General features: G+C 42.4%; 1 protein-coding gene across 2 annotated transcripts in view; it reads right to left on the bottom strand.

The window, feature by feature from the left end:
- Positions 1-47: 47 nt before the first annotated feature.
- pola1 (polymerase (DNA directed), alpha 1) overlaps positions 48-25,520 on the bottom strand; it is a 66,262-nt gene continuing 40,789 nt past the window's right edge. For both annotated transcript variants that reach the window (XM_026179415.2, XM_026179414.2), the window contains exons 35-37: positions 20,951-21,067; positions 13,687-13,783; positions 48-1,061 (exon numbers count right to left, since the gene is read on the bottom strand). In XM_026179415.2, the coding sequence (XP_026035200.2) occupies positions 925-1,061; positions 13,687-13,783; positions 20,951-21,067 (351 nt within the window). In that variant the 3' untranslated portion in view covers positions 48-924. The remainder of the gene's footprint in view (positions 1,062-13,686; positions 13,784-20,950; positions 21,068-25,520) is intronic.

Consider the following 25,520-nt stretch of genomic DNA (forward strand, 5'->3'; position numbering starts at 1 on the left):
TTTGTCGTCTCCCCCACCCACTCCCCAAACAACACAGGACTAACTTCTTATCCATTTAGCCTTTTATTGAGGTTTCAGTATGAAAAACATTAAATTGTTCAATATCAAAATATTCTGATCATTACAAAGAAACAGGACAAAAATCCTACCGAGAGATTCAACTCCGTTACACAGAACATTAAATGCTTTAAAAACAATTTGCACAGAGGAGGAAGGAGGAGAGAGAGAGAGGAGGGGGGGGGGGGGGGGAGGTGAAAGAGATGAAATGACATCAGTTAAAACAGACGCAGTGGAGGAGAAGATCAGCTGTTCGATACTGGGACAAAAGAGCGAGGGAGCAGCGCGTGTGGCCTGCCTCACCCCGTCTCTCCCTGCATCCTCCTTTACTCTTTTCTTTCATCCACTGATCTGACTCACACACGCACACAGACACACACACAGGATGAATGGTAGTAATCAGAACAAGTGTCCGATCGCTGCAGGCATCCAGTGGTCTTAGAGGCTGGGGTCACTATCATTGGGTAATTAGCTGCTTTTGGACTATACTGGCTGCTCTGAGGATAAGTCATTTTTACACTCTCACACTTACACACACACACACATCTGGGCACAGCTAGCCTCTGCACGCACAATAGGCTGTCATTTAGGTATGATTGCTGCTCCCCTTTACCATACAGAGCCAGGGTGACGGGGTCAAATAATGAGAGAGTGTGTGTGCGGATGGGGAAGCTGTGATTGGGTTTTAAGCTATATTACAAGACCATTAGCTACAGGGTAGATGACATAAGGGTTAGGAGGCTGAGGTCTATATGTGGAAACTGCAAACAAAGAAAACAGATGTGGTTGTGTGAGCATATGTCCAGCTTTTTGAGTCAGAAACTGGAGCCTCTTGGTGGTGACGTCTTCATGGAGGTTTATGTTGTTTTACTTGAGGGAGGAGAAAGCCTGGAAGAGTTTGGCCAGGTTAATCTCCGAGTACCCGCTGGATGCCAAGGCTTTGTCTGGTACATCCTTTAGCTTCCGATAGACGTCTTTTTCTTCATTCATCTTGTTAAAAGGTTCTGAAGGAGGACAGAAAGAAGATTTGATATTGTTAGAGCTCTGTAGAAGGATCATGCATGCATTTCAACCTAACTATTCACTCTTGGATGACTTCAGCTGCCCTCCATCCGTGGGATTAAGCTGTGCAGAGTCCTACTGTAGAGTAACAGAGAGCACAATGACTTTGTTTCTACTCATAAAAACTTAAAGAGTGTTTTAACCTTAAGTGGAGAGAGCTAACAGATCCAATGCTATCTGCAAGTAATGCTATCAAGTTTGAGGGCTAGGAGGGAGACCACACAGAATTGGACTGATGGGTCGATGGCGCACACACACACACACACACACACACACACACACACACACACACACACACACACACACACACACACACACACACACACACACACACACACACACACACACACACACACACACACACACACGATCGATAGAAAACCCCAACGAGAGCATCAAGTCAATATTTTGCCCCCGTTATCTCTCCAGGTGGGCCGCAATAAGGCCAGAGAGAAGACTGAGCGGGCAGGGCGGCCACTACAACCAAATCTTTACAGTATTATACCAAGCGTCAAGTGTAGATGAAGTATCATCTACCAAGTAATAACACAGCGTCAAACCAATGAGTGCAGCATGCGACATCAGGTATAACAGCGAGCTGATACAGGTGAAGAAGCAGGAAAATGGGCACTGTGTTTTTAATCTTTTCATTTTCAATTATAGGGGAGAAAGAAAAAAAAACCCTCACAAGCCGCAGTCATCACTTTTATTCACTTTACTTGCAACTTGGTCCTCGGAGCTTCGAATAAAAATCATTTAGGCACCAGCACCACTTATTTGTAAACAACAACAATCAGAGGGTGTCAGCAGCAAATTAAAGTCAATGAGCAGTGAGGCTGTGGAAAATTGCATGGGGCATTTTTTTTTAACTATTATTTCCTGACACTTTATAAAACAAATGATAAATTGAGTAAATAATTTGCATATTAACTGATTAAAAAGAAAAAAAAACAAGCTGGCTGCAGCTGGGACTGTGGTTGTCTTCAGATGTTTAACTTTGGACGATTTCAGAAGATCGGGCACGGATATTTTCCCCCAATTGTAGCACCCAGCAGGGGTCCGGGTGCTACATGTGCAGCCAAACTCATTCTCAGGACTGGAAATACAAACATGAGATTCACTTGCTAGCAGTGAATGCACCAGACAACAACAAAGACTTGGTGCCAAAGCAGGGTGGGAGCCGGCTAACGTCCAAGTGGACTACATCGGACATTTACGCTCTTGCAATCACGTCTGGTGGGTGATGTCTTTAAGAATGAAGGGCTGCAGTGCATGTGTGAAAACTGCTTATGTCACTGCTACCCTCAGCCCAAAGTGATGAGTTCACATTGCTGGTTTAGGTGGTATAATTCCATTAAATACTAAAGGCTTCATCTTTTTAAATGACTAAATGATTAAACGGACATCGATGTGATTAATTAAACAAAGTGTGTCTGTGTTTATCTAAATCACACACAAAGTCCTCCATATGGCCGACTGTCATGTCCTCGCCATCTCCACAGCCCTATCTCCTGTCTCGTCCTTCCTGCCTGCTGCATTAGTGGCTGCTGGATAAATACCAGCCCACCGACTGCCCAAGGGAACAAAGGTTAAATACACAGAGATCAACAGTGAGGCGCGCGCACACACAAAATACATGACAACGAAGGTAGTTAAACACTTAAAAAGCACAATAACTCAGTCACTAAAGACATCTATGTGACAGAAACAGCAATCACACATGCATGTGCACACACACCACGCACACATATAGAAGATGGTGTGGTTGACTTTAACACCAGCAGCCACTATTACCAGATAATCCTCACGTTAGCTAAGGATGGACAGGGATGGAGGGAGAAGAGAGGCAGGCAGAGGCAGACTAGTCTATTTAACTGGGGAATAGAAGGGGGGGTGATGATGCATGATCAAGCGAAAGCAATCATGTCATCATTTCTGAAAGGTAGGAGAAAATAATTCCCCCCCCCTCCTCACTCCTTTCCACCTCAATCACTGCGTGGCGAACGGATAAAAGAATGATTTAAAAGTCACGGAGAGGAAAAGAAAGAAGGAGACACCTTGCTGCAAGTCGGGGCACAGTGGGGAGTGCGGTTCAAATAAATAGATTCCCCCTAAAGAGTGAGCGTGAGGTGGAGGTGTGAGGAGAAGCGAGGGGAGGGGAGATGGTGATATTGGAAGGCCTAGATGTGAAGGGAAAAAAGGGGCAAAAATGGCAAAAGAAAGAATGAAAAGAGGAACAAAGATATGAGAACAGAACGCACACGCATCCTGAAAAGTTTGTCAAATTGATGAACCTGAATGGAAATTTGTCAACCAGGACACCATCTTTGTCTCCATGACACCCACACACACACGCGTGCACATGGTCTCTCATGCGCGCACGAGCACATCGAGTGTATCAGGGGTTATCTCTGCTCTAACTAGGTGTTGTCACACACTCGCGCACACGCTGGCGGTGCTGGGCACGAGTAGATCGGGGCTCTGCACGCTCTAACTAGGTGTAAATACAATAACAAGCCTGTAATTAAGTGAGCATGATGAAGTTAATGGAGATCGGCCATTCCGTCGGCCGCCTCCATGAATATTCTATTAGGCTGGTGGCGACGGGCAGCTGGAATAGCAGTTAATTTAATCACCACTCGGAGCACAGGGAAACTTCTTTGTGTGAGTGTAATTGCACAGAATGAATAATTGATTTGACAATCGCACCCGCGGATTTTGCCACCCCGCTTTGTATCGCCGGAGAAAGGGAGGGGAGGCGGGGAAGATGAGGAGAGTGAGGGAAGAAAATGGAGAGGAAAGAGAGGGAAAGGAGGAGAAAGAAGACAAGAGTGAGGGAAAAGAGAGAAAAAAAGACGACGAGTGGGAGGGTAGAAGAGGACCAAATGCAGAGCACTGAGAGGTGGCAGGGAAGCTGCCGGTAAATGGATCATTAGAAAAGCGCAGCTCAAGGACAATTTATATTTTATCAATGCGGCAAAATTACATTATTGCTCACACACGCAATCATACTGCCCACACTCAAGATTGAGACCTACGGAGGGGGGGATGGAAGGAAGAGAAAAGCAACAGACAGAGGAAACAAGGGGGGAGGGAGATAAAAAGGGAGAGCGGGGGGGAGACAGAGAAGAAAAGTGACATGAAATGATTTGAAAGTCATTGATACGGGATGTTCCCAGCTAAGGAATGGACAGCATGGTTTTTTTTTTTTATCATAGCGGTGTGTGACTCGGCGCGTGAGTGTGTGTGAGTGTGAGCGGGCGCGCGTGTGTGTGCCCAATCTATTAGAGATCTCCTGCAGCGGATGAAATTACCTCCATGTTTTACTCAGTCGCAGCAATCAGGCACAAAAATGCAATGTACATGTAGATAAGACAGGAGCACGCTTGCAAATGTGCGCACACTCACAAACATACTGAAGCACCGCAGAGGACAAACACATAACACACAACACACACAAAAGCACACGCACACACGCGAGCTGATCAAATTACATTCTGCTTTGAATCAGAGCTCTTATATAAAGCTATTTTCTTTTAATGGGCTTTATTATATATGTTCAGCATAATGGTAAACATTCAGCGTTTACAATGGTTGGACAATGCATAAATACCCAGATACAATCAAAAGTATGTGACACAACGGGCAGCATATCACGATGCATGTGTACTTTTAGTAAACAACGGGAAATGCAAACACAAAAGGATGAAGCCGCTGGCGTCTTATCGTGCTTTTTCAATAAGTTCCCTTCAAAAGACCAAAACCAACATCTTGTTAGTCAATCTCTCTAACATATAAACACAGCTATCAGGAGTGCTGACAGTACGGAGCATGAAAGACTGAGAGCAGCCTGCTGAGAGTAGCAGTAGTAGAAATACTACCTCTAGTACTGCAGCTACTGGTTTCCAGTGTTAATCAGTATCACGGGCTTCTTGGTGTATTTTCCTGTATCCTCTGTTCAGTCACTATTCGCCCGTGCTAAAGTTCAACTAGCAGTGCAATTAAACGAAACCTGGAATTCTGTGAAGTTGAGACCCAAACATAAAACCCCCCAAAGCAACCTTGTTCTAAACAACAGAGTATACAGAGTTTCATCAGCTACAGACGAATAGGGCTGCTCGATTATGGCAAAAATGATAATCACGATTATTTTCACTGAAATTGAGATCTCGATTATTTGACGATATTTATTTAACCTTTTAAGACCTACCATAGAACCAAGTCCACCAGAGCTTATATTATGTTTTTACATGTTGTAGTGCCATTTGTGGGAGCATTTCAAGTTGCTATACAACTGCTATAGCCCATATTTTAATAATATGTATGCATTAAGTCCATAGTAACTACATTAATTGCAAAAAAGTGCAATAAACTACAAAAAAATTGAAAATCGTTTTTGTTTTTTTAACATATATTTCTAATTGGAGAAATTTAAGAGGTTTATCCCTCAAAACTTTAAATACAAAAAAGTTGCAAAAAAGTAGTTTACAACAACAGGAAATTTATTTTGAGTGTCTTCATAGTTTTATTTTGGAGATACACCAATTTTTATATACTGCAGGAAAAACGAAAAAACAATCCTATGATGCAAATTTGCAAAGAAAACAGCAGGTGCATCAAAATAAACTATTTCCAGCTGTGCAATTCGAGTTCTAAGCATCACAGAAACTATTCAGAAAAGTCAAACATGACCAGTAGAGGTTTTTAAGGCCTACAAGTAAAAAACTACATTTTCCGCGAAGATGACGTCACTTCCGGTTTCGGGCAGGAAATGGCGGACATGCGATAGTTCGCGCTGACGTCTGTTTCACTGTGGGAAGTGTTACGAACAGCTGATCGGATCGGCAAAGCGTGTTTCTGGAATATTATGTTTTTGTTCCTGCAAGAGCTTTTTATGCAGTTTTTGCAAAGCTATATGTGGAAGGAAACCGTGACCGAGGACAAGCTGATGGCATCAGATGTAAGTACAACTCCTCTGGTTTATTGCGCTAGCTTACACGGTTCAGGTTCTACAGGGATTTAAAAATAGTTACACAAAACAAAGCGTGCTGCTCTGACCGGCTTTAAAGGGTTAACAATAACAATGTATTGAATAATGACTTTAAAATATAATATAAAATAGTGTGCAACACCACTGAAGCTTTTTTTTTTTTACCTCTCTTTTCAACCAACAGCAGTCACTCTCCTCTCCAAATAACTTCTGCTCTTAAATCAGCGTCTCCAACCTTTTTTGCGCCACGGACCGGTTTATGGCCGACAATATTTTCACAGACGGCCTTTAAGGTGTCGCGGATAAATGAGGGAGGGGCTAATAATCGGCTCAGTCATTTTTAATGATCGTTGAAAGCCCAGATCGTAATCGTGATTAAAATTCGATTAATTGAGCAGCCCTACAGACGAATGCACATTTCGTAGGCTGGTAAGTATTTTTATCAGCAGGTGTGCAGAATAGCAAAATGACATGAATATATGTTTATAGCAATAAAGAAACATTTCATGCTTTGCAAGCTGAGTGCAGGCAGGGTGGAGTGGATGGAGAAGCATGTCGGGAGTGATTTACCACCGAAGGTGTGAAAGGAATATTTTACACGATGGTAGAGAGATGATGTACGTTATATCGGTTGGAGACGGGAGGCGGAGCTGGAGGCAGGTGAGTTAAAGATGCTGAGTTTTGTGTTGGCTGTGACGGAGATGGACACGATTAGAAATGTGTGTATCAGATGGACAGCTCAGGGACAAAGTGAGACATGCCAGACTGAATTGGTTTGGATGTGCAGAGCGTGTGTACTGGGAGAAGAACATGCGAGATGGAGTTGCCAGGCAAGAGGAAAAGAGAGAGGCCAAAGAGATGTGGCGAGAGAGGAGATGCAGGTGGCTGGCAAGACAGAGGTAGAAGCAGAGGACGGGAGGAGAAGCTGAAAGAAGAAGTCAGGCAGTGCTACAGTAAGGCTGGTAGAGTTACAGTGCTGGATGATAGACATTGATAAGGCGATAATACCTAAATAGTATAAAAATAGATGGTTTTTGATTTCTCAGACATAACAAGAGGAATCCTGAACTTAAACCTGCGACTTCTGCAACTTCAAAAACATTGGAAGAAAAAAACAGCATAAAAAAAATATTTAAAAAACAAACAAAACAGATTCGACTGGTGATTCTATGCATTTAATTAGATGACGCTTCACAACAAGCTCCCACAGGTGTTTTAAGGTGACTGCCTAGCAAATCGGCAGCACTTTGATCCTTAATGGGCCCAGCTGCCAAAAGATGACTCAGTTTGAGTAACGTTTCATTCTAAAATCTTGATTTCCTTCAAGAGTCGAAAACAAAAACTTGAGCCCAAACAGAGCCAGACCAGCTCTTTTTAGTAGCAGCACTCTGTCTCCGCTCACCACCCAGAAAAAATTATATTAATAAAGCCTAGATGGTGTTTGTGGAAAAACAATGCTCATAAATCAGTGCTGGTATACAGTGACACAGTATAGAGTATAGGATCATATGTCTGCTCCCTGTAATCTGAGCAGTGCTGGCCCCTGGGTGTGTAATGCAGTAATATGGGTTATTACTGCCCCAGGACTGAGGGATAACACCGTAAACCTATATTTTATAGCAGCGTGAGCGTGCGCATGTCTATATTTTGCTGACTTTGAGGAAATGAGTTGCGTGTGTTGTATATTAGTAATTTGCAGTGCTGTGCAAAAGTCTTGAGTAGGTACTAAAAAAAAAAAAAAAAAAAAAGTACCTAGTACCAGGTACTACCACCTAAATGAAAACCCTAAAAACAGAGTCAGCCGATTAATTCCAAGCAGATTTTAGTGGAAAAGGGCTAGTGGTGTTTTATTTTTCTATCCTGGTATCCTTTACTGCTTTGGCAGTGTGTTTGGGATCACAGTCATGCTGAAAAATGAAGATTTTGCTAATCTGACAATACTTTTTTTTGTATTAATATTTCCATCATTTTTGACAAGGTCGCCAAAACCATTAGCTGAAATGAAAGCCCAAACCTTCGCACAGATGGCTGTGGACACCTTATGTTGCATCCCTCTCCTGATTGCCTCCATACACCCTGATTTTAACTAAAAAAATTCTAACTTGGACTCATCACTCCATAAAGCCTGCTACCACTGATTTTCAGTCCAGTTGTTCAGTTGAGTTGTTGTGTAATTAGAGATGCCTCAGCCTTTAAAAATGGCATCTTGACAGCCACCCTTCCACTGAGATCATTTCTGATAAGGCTTCAGGAAACTGCAGGAGGATCAACTGGGTCAACCTGATCTCTCAGGTCTTTACTGGATCTCTCCACCCCCCATTTTTCTTAAGGAAGCTTATTGACTATATAGTTGTATACTTGTCCACTTATATATTTATATTTGCATGTTTGTGACAGGCTGATAATAAAGTGCCTTAAGATACAAACTGGTTGTTCGCTAAGTCATCTGTCATGTGTACACAACACTTAATATAGGTAGGGCTGGGCCATATCGTACCGTTCACGGTAATACCAGTATAATGTTGGGCAACGATAAGAAAATGAAATATGGCGATAGAATATGGGTAAAACGTGCATGTGCAGTGCCTTTGTTTTCATACGCACATGGCGCCAACTGAGAATGAGAAGAGCGAAAGCGGATCGTTGAATGAAGCGGATGAACCAGAACTGGTGCAACTTCAGTGGTGTGGAACTGGTTTAGCTTTGGTCCGTCAGATACACAACAAAGCACTACTTTTGGTAGAGCATGCTAGCGGGCCGTCGTTATTACCGTGTATTTTTGTAAAATACGGCACACTTAAAATCAGTCCTTTGATTTTTCTGAAAATCGACAGTGGCCCTTATAATCCCGTGTGCCTTATGTATGAATTCTGGTTGTGTTTACTGACCTTGAAACGATTTTATGTGGTACATGGTGCTCAGCAAATGTTTTAACACGACTTTGCTAAGCTACGAAGCCGCACCGCTTGATGGATTGTCGGAGAATTACGGGTATTGTAGGCAGGAGCCTCACGGAGTGATACGTACTGTGCTTCAACATAATATTACCGTATTGTTTGTATATAACCTCTTTTTAAGTTTTGTGGATATTATACATGGTTATGCTGAGGATATGTCGGCCAGTTTCCACTGGAAATGCCTTTTGGTTAAACTGTCAGCAAGGAATTTGCATTTGCACTGTTAAATTTTTATATAACTTTAATGCACATAAAAAACAGCTGCTTGTTTAAGTGAAAATACATTGATGTTTTTTTTTGCACTATTAAAGTTGTGGAGTTGTAAAGTATTTTTTCTAGTGTCAATTATATCGTCAGTTATATCGTTACTGCAAATATTCAAATGTATATCATGAAAAATATTTTTGGTCATATGGCCCCGCTCTAAATATAGGTGCCTTTTTTAATGCTTGAATGACTCATAGGCCAGCATCCAGTGTCACTGAAAATGGTCGGGTGCATGGACTGGACTGAAAATAAGTGAAAAAGCAATCAGTGTACAAAGAAAAACTTTGAAAGATCTTCAGAAAACCTGGAGAACTTTTTCTCAAGACCACTTTAAAAGGTTAAAAGAAAGTCTGGATCCTTGAATGTAAATGAAAAGAAATGAAGGGTGGCTCAAGACTTTTGCACAGAACTGCAGTGGACACATTTGGTTTGTTAGTATTTCTAGACAGGATTAATGGATACAGACACACAAAGCAAAACACTGTTAACACAGTGATGTATGTGTGATGACTGAAACATGACATGTTGAATTATTGACAGAGCTTTGATAAATGTGGCCTCAATGTCATCGTTATTTTCACTTTTTAATTTAGATCAGTATTCCTAACATAGCTGTTTGAGAGCTGTCACCTTGATGGTTTCTAGCATCAGGGCATTAGAGCAGCAAGAGAAGTTTGACCATGCAGGAGCTGCCCAACAATTAATAGGCGAATCCCCAGAATCGCAGCTATCACTGCATCTGTCATGTCAGTGTTAACTTTGCAGAGTGCTGGGCAGTGCAGAACAACACTGGGTGTGACAGACAGCGTACAGTCACACATTCTGTCTCTCAAACAGGTTTTAGGGGAAGAAGCATGAAAAGAGAAAATGGAACAGTGGAGATGTGATTTATGAAAGTAAACCATCCAAGTGTGGTGAAGAACAGCGGATTGTGCTGCGGTCTGGTGAGTGAGTAGAGTAACAAGTTAACATGACTTCCACTTGCAGTTAAGACCACCGTCTGATGGCTCATCACATCCCTCCATGACCCTTCTGATCTGTGTATCCACTGATCTGTGACCCTTCACTGAGGCACGTTTTCTACCATGTCAAGAGGAAACTGGACCACTTCTCTCCACACTTGTAGCTACTCTTTGTACTCTACATCTGCAACATGCTCATGTTTAACCTGAAGAAACACGGCAATTATTAGTGTGATGTGTAATGTCTGCTACATTTCTTTTTTTATACTGACAATGAGCTCTTGTCATATTGGCAGGAATAAAATTTCTGGCCATGAGATGAGAACAGTGTGTGCACTACACCTTACTCAGTGTTGCTCTAAAAGGGAGCTAACAGTAGTTTCCCAGCTGAGAATTGACAACAAGCTGATATCGACACAAATAATCAGGATGAATTAATAAGCAGAGTTTTAGTTTTTGCTCTAAGTGGATCTCTGCACTTAATTGGAACATCGCATCACTGAGCCTGAGATACAACCTGCTGGTGTTGGATGGGCTGAAACATAACGTCCCAGTTTTTGTTTTTTAAATTGGATTTTAGTCAGGTGAGATTGGGGACCAGTCAGTGGTATCAATCCCTTTGTCATCCAGGAAATGCCTGCATAGATCACCACATGAGGCCAGACATTGTGCACCAGGAGGAACCCAGGATCCAGTGCACCTGGGTCTTGACAGCAGGTCCAACGATTTGATCCTGGTAGCTAATGGTAGTCAGGGTGCCTGTAGAAGTCTGTGTCCCTACCAGGATATACATCCACAGACCATCACTGATCCACCACCAAACTGGTCATGCTTACCGATGTTATAGGCTTCACGACTTCTCCAGACCCTTTCACATCTGTCATATGTGCTCAGTGTGAACCTGCTCTCATTTGTGAAAAGCACAGGGTGCCAGAGGGTGACCTGCCAGTGCTGGTATTCAAAGGCAAATGCCAATCAGGTTGTACAGTGCAGTGAGCCCAGGGCCCACTAAGCCACCCTAATGAAGTCTGTTTCTGATTATTTGGTCAGAGACATTCACACCTGTGGCCTGCTGGAGTTAATTTTGTAGCTCTGGCAGTGCTCTTCCTGTTCCTCCTTGGGCAAAGGAGCAGATACCAGGTTTGCTGTTGGATTAAGGATCTTCTACTGCCCTGTCTAACTCTGCTAGACTAAGTGTCTGGAATCTAAATGCTGTTGAGACTATGCTGTGAGACACAGGAAACCTTTTGGCAATGCCACATATTGATGTGCCATCCTGGAGGAGGTGGACTACCTTTGGAACCTCTGCCAGGTCCATGTATCTCCTCATATTATCATTAGTAATATTCACCCAGAAAATATGGAGGAAAATGTGTCAGTGGTCTGTAAATACATTGCCGTGTTAGGAGTTGTCTCATAGTCATAAACTCCAAAGCAGCTGAAGCAGATTAACAGCCCCTCTGATACTTAACTGAACAGATAAATATCTCAAATCAAAAAGCTTTCAAGAATCATAAGTTCAGATGTTAAACAAACCCACAACCATCCAACCATTTGCTGTTTACTGAACACTGTATAGTAAACTCTGTACCCTTATAGTGGATATACTCTACAGTATTGCGCCGTGAAACACAAAAATGAGAAACTGTGGATGAGAAAGTTCAAAGAGATCAAAAACAGTGCAAAGCACAGGAGCATAAAGAAAGAGTCGAGGATTGATTGGCGACGATTTCTTGCATCTGGGCGAAGACGGAAATAAAAGCAAAAAAATGTAGGCTATAATCATGTTAGTCTCCCCCCACTCCTCCACAATGGTCCAATCCCTCCATTTTAGCTCCCTCCATCTTCTGAGTGGTCATCTGTTGATTACACGTTATATTTAACTCTGCTGTCTCACTCTTTCCCTGCCTTACTCAGGTCCCAGTGTGCACACCCGCAGCATTCAAGCATACATACATAAATAACATACATACATACAAAATTTAATCAAATAAATAAATCACTCGGCCCAGCGGCCCTTTCTAATCAAGTGACATCAATCAGGGAGAACTATGGGTAAAGAGGCCTTGCGGCTGACGCCTACTGAGTGCGCCCAGATCACTGGAGTAGCGTCTATTTGAGTCCAAGGGGGGAAATATACGCTCCATGTCCCATTATATGAGAAGGGCTATCCTTTCGTCAGCGCGCCCATTACTCCCCCTATCATTTCCCCAAATCTAAAACCTGTTTTCAATCAACACAGCCAAACGAGTGCCTGTCCAAGAGAGGGGGAGAGAGAGAGAGCAAAAAGACAGAGAGAGCAAGGGAGAGAAAGCAGTAGAGATGGACAGTGAGGGTAGGGGTAGAGGCAGAGCGATGGAGGGCTCTCTCCTTCTTTCTTCTAGTGATTGGAGCGTTTTGCATTCTGTATGTGTGTGTGATTGAATCCGACTCCTAAATTAGGGCTGTCGAGTCGAGGAGCTGAATGTCCTTAACCCCCCTTCCCATATCCAATGCCCAGGCTCCGCTACTTTTGTGTGTGTGTGTGTGTGAGCGTACATGTGTGTGTCACATCACTGGTGAATATTTTAAGTGCAGCCTGGGTAAAAGGTTTATGTTAAGACATTGATTGCTATGTTGTACATGTATTTGTGAGGAAGCTTTGTTAGGACATTAAAATTCAAAGTTCAGCAGTGGCTCTACTAACTTGATTTCACTTTCAGTGGCTGTATAGCAGAGAAGGAAGAAAAATGAATAAAATATGACTAAATTTACAAAAGCAGAGCCAGTTTCAAAACAAACACAAAGTAAAACTTTGGAGGACAACTCGCCCCAAACCTTATTCTTTATCACAAAGAAATCAATCATCAATCAATATTGGTTGATGTATTAATTTGGCCTTAATTTTTCATTTGTCCCGTAGTGGGGTTCAATCATCAACTGTAGATTGTTTTGGTGTAAAAGCTGGCCCGTTTGGGACAGATCAGCCTTCTTTTGAATATAATGGAAGTGGATGGCACTTACCTTACTCACAAAAAACCAAAGTCCAAGCATCATATCGTGAGCATTTTCTTTCTACTGTCTACATTCAACATCTGTGTCACTGAAGATTAAAACATCTGTACACCCATTATAAAAGGTTTAGCACTTTTAACACTGTGACAGGACGTAAACATTAATGCCACTCCCCCTCAGCTGGTGGATGTAAACAGTATAAAGACAATAGTTCCTGCATGAAATTGTTCACAACAAGGTTTCTGCATCATGTAACTAGTTATATTCTAGTAAAGGCAGACATTTCTACACAAGAGCTCTCCAACTGTGCAGCTCAAACCAAAACCACCTACAGGCCACGTGAAAAACAATGAATTCGATTTATTGCAACAAGTATGCTGGGTGTGTGTTATCTTACTTTTTTCGTCAGTATTTAGTACTTTTGTGATTGCGTATTCCCAGTCAAAGATGAACCTGTAGAAGCACAGCTGGTTGTATAGGGCCTTCTCCGAGTACTGCAGAGAGAACACAGACACACACAAAAAGATTTACTTCATCAAGAAAACCCCACCCGATATGGATTAAGGCAAAAGTGTTGTTTGGAAGCGGATGAGGAGCCTCGTGTATATTTTTCTTGCATGTGTGGAATATCCCTGTCACTACTAGTCTTATCCAGCCACCTCACCAACAACACTACTGCTCCATTTCTGCATTAATAAGTGATTAATCACCATTATTCACTCCGCCGAGAGCGGAGTCAAGATCATGACAGGAGGGGAAAAAACCCATCAACAACAGAATAATAAAAGTGGTTTACCAGTTTGAAAAACAGGCACATTAAACATAATTCTAAGAGGGTGCACCTAGCTCAAATGACTATACTTCCCTGAAAACATCTCCCTTCCTCTGTGTGACACAGTAAAGCGAGAAAACAAATTTGCTTGCTTTGTTAATCTCCACTGCAATTAAATGGAGCCACACGACAGCCTGCCAGAGGGAGAGAGGGGAAAGAGACGGAGAGGATGAGCAAGACAGCGGTGGGAGGGAGGGAGGGAGGGGAGAGAAAAAAAGAAGAAAAACAGAGCAAAAGAAAGCAAGACTTGGAAAGAAGTGAGAGATGGTGAGAGAGAACGAAAAGAGGGGATCAGGCCTGAAATACCCTCCCTCATAATAGTTTGTTGTGATAAGCCATTGTGAGAGAGGCATGTGAACAGCCGAGGCTGTCAATTTGATTAGCCATTATACTGCATGTTTAATTGCAGTTATTGGCTCGTCATTTCCCTGCTACGCTGCAGAGGGCACGCTAAGCCCCGACCCCACACTGCCATCAGGTGTGCGCCGAGTGCTTTATTATTACCACCAGGAAGAATCCCCCGACAATCCCTGTGTGTCAGTATCCGTGTGTCTCTGTGTGTGTGTGAGTGAAGCGAGTATGTGTGCGCCCATTATACCTGCCAATCGGGAATGTGCGTAATTGTAATTTCAGTTTTTACTGCTGTGGCATAATCAAGTGGCAAGAGTATCTAATGCAGCTATACGCAAACTGTGTGATGTGTGAAAGCGAGTGTGTGTTTAATGGCTTTCTATGGCTTGCCCACATGGCACGCACAGCTGTTGACCGCTGATGCACTTGCCTAGTCAACAACCAAACCATGCGCATCCCATAATGGAGCCTCGGTTACGGTTGCCAAGGTTGAACAAGCTCGGTCGGCACAAACAGCGCGTCGCTTCTTCCTCTTAGGGAAAGAAAAAAAAAATGCACACACACACATTTGAACAATATAATGCTGATTGTGGGCGGGCCAGTCGTGCCGCACTGACTGACTGACAGGTGTCAGAAAGGCGTGGCTAAAATGTTACAGGATTGTTATTGAATTTAGAGCCCCTCAACCCCACCTCACTCTCCCACACTCACACACACACACCTACGTCGTCATTCAGCTCGGCGCTTTGTTCCTGCACTGACACCATTTCAATTTGCTCCACAAATCTGCAGCATTTTCAGCCTGACTGCCTAAAGAGCAAACCAGCTGTGAAATTGCCTCTCTCCCGGGAGTGTTGGACCCCCCAGCCCCCACCTCGTACCCCTTGCTCCTTTGCCTCCCTCATCCCTGACTGACTACCCCCCCACCCCCTTCCCTTGCCTCCCCACAGATGCACACAACCCCGACCCAGCTACAAAACACAGTTACGCCATAAGGAAGATGTGTCAGGAGGACGATAAAGTGAGGGAGAGGATGTATACAATAAAAGGTAAAAGTAAGAAATAAGAAAAGAGGCTAAATCATACAAATTGATCCAAATCACAGAGCAACAGTCTAAAATGGCTTCACGCAATAAAACAAGCACTCAAGACTTCCTCAGTCTTAAAAACACCTGCCTCTATCTTTTACGTGACACAGGTGCGCGCACATATCCAACCTCCAGAGAACTTTTGCGCACTACACTGTCGCTCAGGTACACCAGTGAAGCAGTTAATGAAAGGTAGTCAGACAGACAATATTCTGCGAGCATGCGAGGGAGAGAGCAGGCCAAACAAAAACAAAAACACAGCCAGTTTTCCCCCCGCTTTTTTGGGTTACAGAGGCTGTAACATGTGTGAACTGCTGTGAAACTACAAGCATCCAGTGGCTTTGACATGGCAGAAAACATCCCAGCACCGGTGACACGGACAAGGGCCTCGGCTTTGCATGCTTCTTTCTGGCTTTGCTGCAAACATGCATTGTAAATACTGAGTCTACAAGCACTCGTGCTACTGCAGCTGCAGAAAGAGAGAGGGAGTGAGAAAGGGAGGGAGATGGAGAGAAACAAACATACATTTTTCCCTCAGCTGTGAGGCCACAAGGCTTTAAAACTCTTGAGCTTTTTAGATGCGATGAGCGTTATTGCCGGTTGTGGTAGTCACGCCGATCAGCTTCACAAGACACCATAATGAGTCAATATATGTAAATCTTTACTAGGCAAACACGGCGGGAAACAAAGGCATTTAACTGGTGCTCTCGCCCGCAAGCCTCCAACGATTCAGCACCGGTAATTTCTCCCCATTGAAAGGCATAATTGCCTGCTATTTGAAGATATTCATGCTCAATTTTTGAAATTAATTTCAATTGGGGGGAAATGTAGAAATGTCAGCTCCAGTGAAAGGGATTTGATTTCAATTATCCTCGCTCAAAGGACTGTGATTTCCAAATACACTTAAGCAAAATTATGACAAGAATTTTTGTTCGGCAAAATTCAGTGTTTAAAGAGCGATTAGGCGATAATGGGGCAGCTTTGAGCCGGCAGTGAATGCAGCCGTCTCCCTCTGAAAGGCACTCAATTATCTCTGATTGCTCCCGCTATAATGTATCAAATAGAGATACCTGCTATTGCCGTAATTTGTGTGAAAATTAACATGCTGCAATTTCCACTAGAGGGAAAAAGGGAGCTCTAATGGGCGCCTGAGCGTACATCAATAAAACGAGGGGAGAAAAAGAGAGAGAGAGGGAGAGAGAGACAGAAAGGGAGGGCGAGAGGAGGAGAGAAAGAGAGCGAGCCAAGAGAAGAGAGAATAAGTGTAGGAGCTAAGGAGGGAGGGAGGGGAGGGAAAGAAAATGAAAAGAAAGGAACGGGGAAAGAAAGCAGTGAATAAAGAGGTGGGGGGAGGAGGGGGAAGGAAAAGTCAGGACAGATTTGAGACAGGGAGAGAAAAAAAATAGCCTATTTGAGTTAAGCACTGCAGAGGGAGCGAGAGGAGAGAGGAAGAGAAAGAAATTTAATTTACTGAAAATATTACAAATTGCACCTGTGCATAACTCCCCCAAATTACCAACCAATCAAGGCAGAGTGCCTATTACTCTCCCATTACATGGAGATCAGATCACGCTCTGAATCTGTGTCCAGAGAGAGGGGGAGAGGGAGTGAGAGAAGGAGGGAGAAGAAGGAAGAGGCAGAGAGAGAGAGACGCGGGAACAAGGAGTCACAAACAAGATACTCCGTTTACAGAAGCTCTGACACACACAAAAACTGCCTTTGGTGCAGCGTACACAAAAGCAGAACCACTAATCGTCTATGTGGCTGTTGCATATTTGAGACCGATAAACTATGATGATGCTGGCAGACGAAAAGCAAGAAGGGAATGTGTCCAGAGTGATAAAGCAGGCAGGACGCACATGAATCTGATGGACGTTTCAAAAAGAATCAGAACTTTAATGCATTTAAAAAAGAAAAAAGGAGACCACCTCTCAGTGGAAATTGGCTAATTTCTCGTCTTCTTCATTGCTAGCGTGAGCGGTCCACACCAGCTCAGACTGCCATGAATGGTCTCTTGAATACTTTGCATAATTAGCAGCAATTAAAAACGTAAGCTGCTGGACTGTTAATCTCTGTGCACTGGCTCGATTCAGACAACAGTGCTGAAAAGTCAAAATTAGCCTACTACGAATCATGACTTATACTATTGCAGGAAAAAACAAAGGAAATCAGCAGCAATAATTCAAAATTAAATGTATTGCTCAAATACAGCCTTTGCTATATTGCTAAGTGGCAGCCCTTTGTGCTCACAAGGTATTTAAAGAGCTGTAATGTTGAAGCTAGCACACTAAAGGCCAATAAAGACTCAGTGATGTACTTGCGAAGGGATTCCGAGATGAATTCATAACATAATAAAAAGTATTTTTAATATTAGTCTAATGAATCTGTTTACTTACACTCACGGAGAAAAACAGACTTTAAACTTTGCAGCAAAGCCATCTTTAAAAAGTGCTTCAACATCATGAAAACAGTCAAGTTTATTCCCATGTGTTATATTTCGACCAGACGTGGCATATTTCTGTCACACCTCCACTTGTCTAAAATGTTTGTGAGTGGGAAAACCAGGACACCACAGAAAAGGTGCCAAAATCTGAACATCACAGAAACAACTACACTGTAAAACAATTACTGCTCTAATACTTGCTACATCATGTCTACCCCCTGTGTCACGTCTGTTTATTCCAGCCTCACACTGTAGCGGCAGTCGGTAGTGACACAGACGTGAGCCACAGAAAGAGTAAAAGCCAGCATTTTGCACACAGCGCCTCCATCTAGGTTCAAATCCCTCAACAGACAACTAAAACAATAGATCAGTTTCATGTCAGTGTCCAAAATTATTTGTTTGTTATTCACCTGCAATGTGTGGAAACGTCTACTGTCTTTTATTTCATTAACACAACAATGTAATCTGCCCATATCCTGCTTCTGATTTGCGGTTTGTTGCTTAGTTAGCCTTCAAATTACATGGCTGGTTAGAAAGGCCAATCAGAGTCAAAGCAGGGATGGGTCTTTGCACGTTACAGTCAGAGGAAAGAAATGCAGTACTGTTGGAAAGTCTTGAGTGATTTTTCTATCCAGCTATGCTTTTTATGGCATTGGTAGAGCGTTTGGGGTCACTTAGATGCTGGAAAACGAAGCTGTTGCCAATCAGATGTTTTCCACATGGTGGATCCAAGTCTGATGGTACTTTTCTATATTCATAATTCCCCCAAACCACAAAGCCTCCACCTTATACAGATGGTTGTAGACACTGTTGTATTCCTCTCCTGACCTTCTTCATATGGATTGATTACAAATTTCAAATGTGGGTTCATCACTCCATAAGACCTGTTGCCACCGATTTTCAGTTCAGCAATAGTGCAAAATAGAATATCTCAGCCTTTCCCTTCCTTAAGAATACAACAGATGGATCAACTAAAGGGCCAGATACATCTGTCAGGTCTTTCCATGATTAATTCCTATTTCCAGCACAAAACTTTAAAATACTGTTTATTTTCTGCATCAGATTTGCCACATTTTCAGCTAATGGCACTTTGAGAATCACATTATTGGTGTAAATACCTTTGTTCATGGGTTTAAGTAAAGAAATGGGAACAAGTTAGGTGTTTGTGCAACACGTTGCTTGTAATTAAGGGCTTAAAAACAACTACTAATGATTCATAATGTTTCCTTAGGCTTTATAAAGAAAAAAAAAGTTTCTTGGGCAGCACAGACATGTAGTGATTAGCACTGTTGCCTTGCAGCAAGAAGCTCCTGGGTTAAAATCCACCATCTACCATCGTTGGGACCGTTCATGATCTCTCTGGGATACCCCAGCTTCCTCCCACAGTCCAAACTAACTGGTTAAGTGGTGATTCTAAATTGTCCATAGGTGTGACTGCAACAGTGCACCCACCCATGACCCTGAATAAGGGGAAATAAGGGGAAGAGAAAGGATGGATGGATGGATGTACTGCACAAGGACAGGACTCAAAATATGTGCAAAAACCAGCCAATTTACAGAGGAAAAATAATCAGGAAATCTGGAGAACTATTCCTAAAGACCACTTTTACTCCTTGTTCTTAAAATAAAATGCCAAGCCTGATCTCCACAGATGTTGTCTTACCCAATGTTTGAATTTGAAACAAAAATAAAATTTCGTTCAATGTTTTTAAATGTATGCAAAGCACCTTGCAAGCAGGGATGGGGAATTAAGAACAAGCTCCAGATGAAAACCTGTTCCAAATTGTCCGGTTCATTGGAAGCGTATGGCTCCAGGCTTATAAGTTCCTTTTAGCAATGCTGGCATCTTTTCCTGACAGTTGCACACTGCCAAACAAAGATTTTTGAACATCTGAGTCACATGCAAATATTACTGCGCGATGAAACACTTGCACTGATGCTGAAAACCTGATGTTCTTCCCCACACAGAAAATCCTCACAGACCCGGTGGTCTTGCACTGGTATCAATAATATCCTCTGAGTATTCATCCTGACTTTTACACAAAACTGCTTACATCTGTCTTCATCATCAGCAACCCATGGATTTAGATAAAAAGGCCAAGTCTGTGGAGTCAAACCGTGAAGTAAAATGAAGACAGGCTGCAGTTTTTAAAGTAGAGAAAGGGTGCATGAACGAGCACAGAGAGTTAAATGTTTTATTCAGCCCACAGTTTAAAGTGCCACGGCCCTCAGGCACAGCAATGGCTGCCTAAGTGGCTACAGTGACAGCAGAAATTGGCCTTCTGGTTTACAACCTGTCGCCACAGAGCCAGACACAGCAAAGCAGCCGGTGGGGGGGGTGGAGTGGGGGGGGGGTGGAGTGGGGGGACAGAAGGGGCAGAACACGCATGGTTAAAAAAAAGAAAGAAAGAAAAAGAATTGACAGGAGAGAGTTAAAGCAAAGGCTTGAGACAGGAATGGTAAGAATGGGACAGAGGCAGAAAAGACAAAAAGCAGATTGAACTGTCACGCTCAAATTGAAAGGGAGAGTGTTTCTTTTAAATCCAGTGGTCAAACTAACAAAGTGTTCATAAGGCGGCTACCAGAGCTGGACAGACAGATGCTTTTAATGGCTAAACTATCATCCAAGCTCTTAGGGCCTTCCAAACACAGACAGAGTGGCACACATGTGCGCTGACACACAGTCGCTCACACACACACGACAAAGATTGGTTTTATCAGAGTGTTTATTTGAGGAAATGTGACGCTAATGAGCAGAAATGCACAGCACATATGAGAGCGGATATTGCAGCTCCATAGCACCATCAACTGGAAAAGACCCACAGAATGCAACAACCCATGCTGCTGTGGAGATTTAACTCAGCCTGGGGTATATTTCTTTTAAGCCAATGGGAATGCAAAGCCACGTGTGTGCCAGTGTGAACTCTGATGTTTGCGGGTGCGTTACCTCGGGTCTAAGTGTCGCCCTGCTGCAGGCGGGGCAGATGGGTCCATGCCGGGAGAAGGCGATGGGCAAACGTCTGGTCCTGTTCTGACAGGCCTGGTCCTCGCACACCAACCAGCCCTATGACACATGAAACTGGCTTAGTTCGGCCAGCTGTGAAACAGCTGCAAACACACAAAGTTTTCCAAATGTTGCGATTTGTTGCTTGTTAGTTAAATTTTTTGTGAGGTTTTTGGATGAAAATCTCAACTTGCTGCTTTGACAGAGAAAAACACAAAGGAAAAACAAAACAAAACCAACATTTTTTTAAAGTTTTAAATAAGTTTTAAAATACTTCATTCAATTTTTAAGGCATTTATTATACTCTGAAGTTCTGCTACTGCAACAGTGATTAGAAATCATGTTTAAAGGATTCTTGATGAAAACACATGAATTAATGTACATTTCCATCAAACAGATGAACACAGAAAACACATTCAAAGCATCCAATGTCATTACTCGTTTATAAAACGTGTTGATTTACCACTTTGTTGCTAAAGGTGTTCTTAAAAAATTGGGGAGAAGAAAAAAACTTGTTGTCTTGTGGTGCTTTTAAAAACTGTTTCTGGTAATGAGGAAATTTTGCTGAAAATTGTTGTTTCCATTTTGCTGCTCTAATTTTGCACAACAATCTGACAAGAAACGCACTGCAAATAGGATTTGTAAAATGCAACAAAAAAACTGCATGAAATAAAAAGAAGTTGACTGACTTCGCATACTGCCTTTTCATGTTTCCTTTTCTTTACATTTTGATGTATCTTCAGCTGCTGTGTGTCAGGGTCCTGCTCTGTCATACAGGCAGAGCAGCAGACAGCCAAAACGGCAGTAGTTAGGACCTCCTGGAGTGAGGTAGTGACCCTGGGCAGGTGCTGTGGGCTAACCCTCTCAATCTCCCCATATTCTTCCAGATCACTCCTCCCCTTTCTGCTTCTTATGCCCTGTCATTACTAAAAGACGGTTTAAAGGGGAGGGGGTTAATGCCCAACTAATGACAGAGCATAAGACCCACCGCCATCAACGCCTTTGCTCCTTTCCTACATCCAGCTAGCCTTCGTTCTCCCCATTCAGTCAAAATAAACCCCTTCAAAACTGCTGCACCTGTCTGCCTATCAATACCACCCCCCTTCACCCACCACACACACACACACACACACACACACACACACACACACACACACACACACACACACACACACACACACACACACACACACACACACACACACACACACACACACACACACACACGGTAGCGCTGATTGATTTTTAGGTCCGCCTTTGTCTTCTAATCAGTTTTGAAAAGCAGCAACCAAAAGAAATGGTGAGGATTATTTTCTTTACAGCTGATTTAACCCTATATGAACAACTTTTTCCCCTGTATTGGTCCTTTTAATAATCTGTCAGATTTTTTTAAGGTTATTGTAAAAAGCATGTTTGATTTTAAGGATGCATTTCTCCTGCAAAATCTTTACGATGTTTCTATAGTAAACCATCAGTGAACAATACTGTAATGGTAAATGGACTGGTACTTACATAAAGCTTTTCTACTCTAACTGAGCAGTTAATCCAGTTATTACTTCACATTTACCCATTTACACCCACACATACACTTCCTATTAGGGCTGCCACAAACGATTATTTTGATAGTCGACTAGTCACCAATTAATTTTGCGATTAGTCGACTAATCAGATCATGCATCCATTGGACGTAAAACGTACAACTTATTGAACCAGCATGCATCTGCTCTTATATAACTATCATTAGCTTACAGCTTTAAGTGTTTAAGGTATGTGCTAACTAAAAATAAAGACAAGATGATCGTTTATTAAATTTTAATGAAATTTGCAGATTGTTTCGGTGGAGTTTAATAAACTCCTTGCTATCTAAAATATAACAGGACACCGGAGTATTTTCTCCAGCATCTCCCACTTCAGTTGTCTGCTTGACATTTATTCAAAAACTATGTAACTATGTGTAAAAACTATAACTTTAATCTCAGCCAAACCGATTTACTCTGGAACAAATAAAATACTAAAAAAAGCCAAACAATAACATTTTTAAGTTATCTAAATGACTTACATATGTTTAACCTGAGTAGCGAAAGATGGCGGTGGGTTTGAAAACGATTTGCCAGGAGTCCGGTGTTCTTACAGGCTCTAGTGAGCCTAGCCCCCGGCTAGCTATCGAGCTAGTGGGTAACAGATGTCTCCGAAAACGTCGGAGCGCTTTTAAAAATATGTGGTGTCTTGATAAACTGAGCAGATATTTGAGGTTTACACAGCTACATTCTCGCCTGAACATATGTTAAACGTTTATTTTGTGACCCAGAAAGAATAATAAGAGTAATATTAAAACTAACTAGCTGCCGCCATCGTTGGAAACTTAGCTGGGCTGCGCTATGAATTCTGGGACAGAGCTACTTCTTCTTCTTCGGGGTTTAACGGCAGCTGGCATCCTTGTACATGCAGTGCTGCCATCTTCTGTTTCAGTCCGTTATTACACTCTTAAATCCTACTACTTATTCCTGCATCTTTTGTGATCTTACAAAGCTTCAAACGACGCGTCGACTATTAAATCAGTCGTCGACGATTTTGATAGTCGACGTAATCGTGACTAGTCGACTACTCATGGCAGCCCTACTTCCAATCACACACTCTTCCACCAGTGGAGCACTTTGGGGTTTAGTATGTTACCCAGGCATGCAGGCTGGAGGAGCTGTGGATCACACTGCCAACCATGTGCCTGGCAGACCACCCACTCCACCCCACTGAGCCACCCAGTACAAATGAACAGCACTTCAGTTCAGCCACTGTTTCTTTATGCAATTTGGGCTTCACCGGGTTCCAATGACGTTGTGATGCTATGAGATTTATATGAGACTAGTATTTCATGTCAGCAATTTCTGACCAAAAAGCATCACATTGTGGATCACTAATTGCAAAATTTGTCCCATTTTAATTTTCATAATGTACTAAATATTTTTAGTGGCAGGTCAGTTTAGCAGTTGGACTGCTATAGAGCCATCCTCAGTGGCCACTTTATTAGTTACACCTTGTTAGTACCTAAAACCAGGTTTCTGCCTTCAGAACAATCCGAATTCTTCATGGCATTGATTCAACAAGATGCTGGAAACATCTCTCAGAGATTTTGTTCCATATTGACATGATAGCATCAGAGTTGCTGCAGATTTAGTGGCTGCACATCCATGATTTCTCTCTTGTACCACCACATCCCAAAGGTGCTCTGCAGAATTGAGATCTGCTGACTGTGGAACCATGGAGATGGGTCCACTGATCATAAAAAGATGGTCAGCACAATACTCGGGTAGCTTGTGGCATTTGAAAGATAGTCAGCTGTTAATAAGATAACTATGGCGTGCCAAGAAAATATCCCCCATAGGCTGAACCATTGATACAAAGAAGGATTGATCCAACTTTTATGTTCACGGCAAATTCTGTCCCGACCGTCTGAATGTCACAGGAAAACTTAAGACCCACCAGATTAGTCAACTTTTTCCAATATTCACCAATTACACTGAGCTGTAGCCTCGGTTTCCTGTTCTTAGCTGACAAGAGATGCTCCTCTGCATATCTTAGCTGTAACAAGTGGTTATTGGAGTTGCTGTTGCCTTTCTGTCAATTTAAAGCTCCATTCTCCTCTGACCTTTTCAATTCATTTTCACTCACAGAACTGCGGTCACTGGATAATTTCTCTTTTTGAGGCCATCCTCTTTAAACTCTAGAGATGATTATGCAGGAAAATCCCAGTAGATTAGCAGTTTCAGAAATACTCAGACCATATCATGTTCAAAGTCACTTAAAAATCACCTTTATTCTCTATTCTGATGCCTGCTTTGAACTTCAGCGGGTCACTTTGACCATGTCTTCAAACCTAAATGCACTGTCCTGACATGTAACTGTATAGTTACATGATCTGTACCAATGGGCTGTTGAACAAGTGCACCTAACAAAGTGGCTGATGAGCGTAGGTTCATCCATTCTCATACATTTAATTTAACAAACCAATTAGATCAAACCAGAGACAAATACATCTAACCCAAGTATTCCTTCTGCAACTGCACACATTTCCAGTAACCTCATGTACACCTCACCACATCAATCAAAAATCTGCAAATTTATTTATTGCGTTCAACATGAATACTAGAAAAATATGCATTTTATTAAAGAAAAAAATTGCAGTTTTTTTCTCCCCCAAACAGGAGATGAAGGCGTAGACATGTCGTCTACACAAACAGGCTACACACACACAAACACACAAACAGAGAGAAATTCGGCCAATCTCTTTTAAATGAAAACCAAACACACACATATGTCCCAAATCAATTAGAAAGTCACAGAGTTCACAGCTTTACCCACAATACCCAGCGCCAGGACTAATTATCCAAACACCTCTGCTGTTCTTGTGCAAAGAGCTAGGCATCATGGGAAATGAGACTGCTTCACCGTGTCTGATAAAGACACATGCAGGACAATAGTTCATGGAGGTGGGAGATAAGGAGTATGAGAGTGGGAG

This window comes from Astatotilapia calliptera, chromosome 9, assembly GCF_964374335.1.
Source record: "Astatotilapia calliptera chromosome 9, fAstCal68.1, whole genome shotgun sequence".
NCBI lineage: Eukaryota > Metazoa > Chordata > Actinopteri > Cichliformes > Cichlidae > Astatotilapia > Astatotilapia calliptera.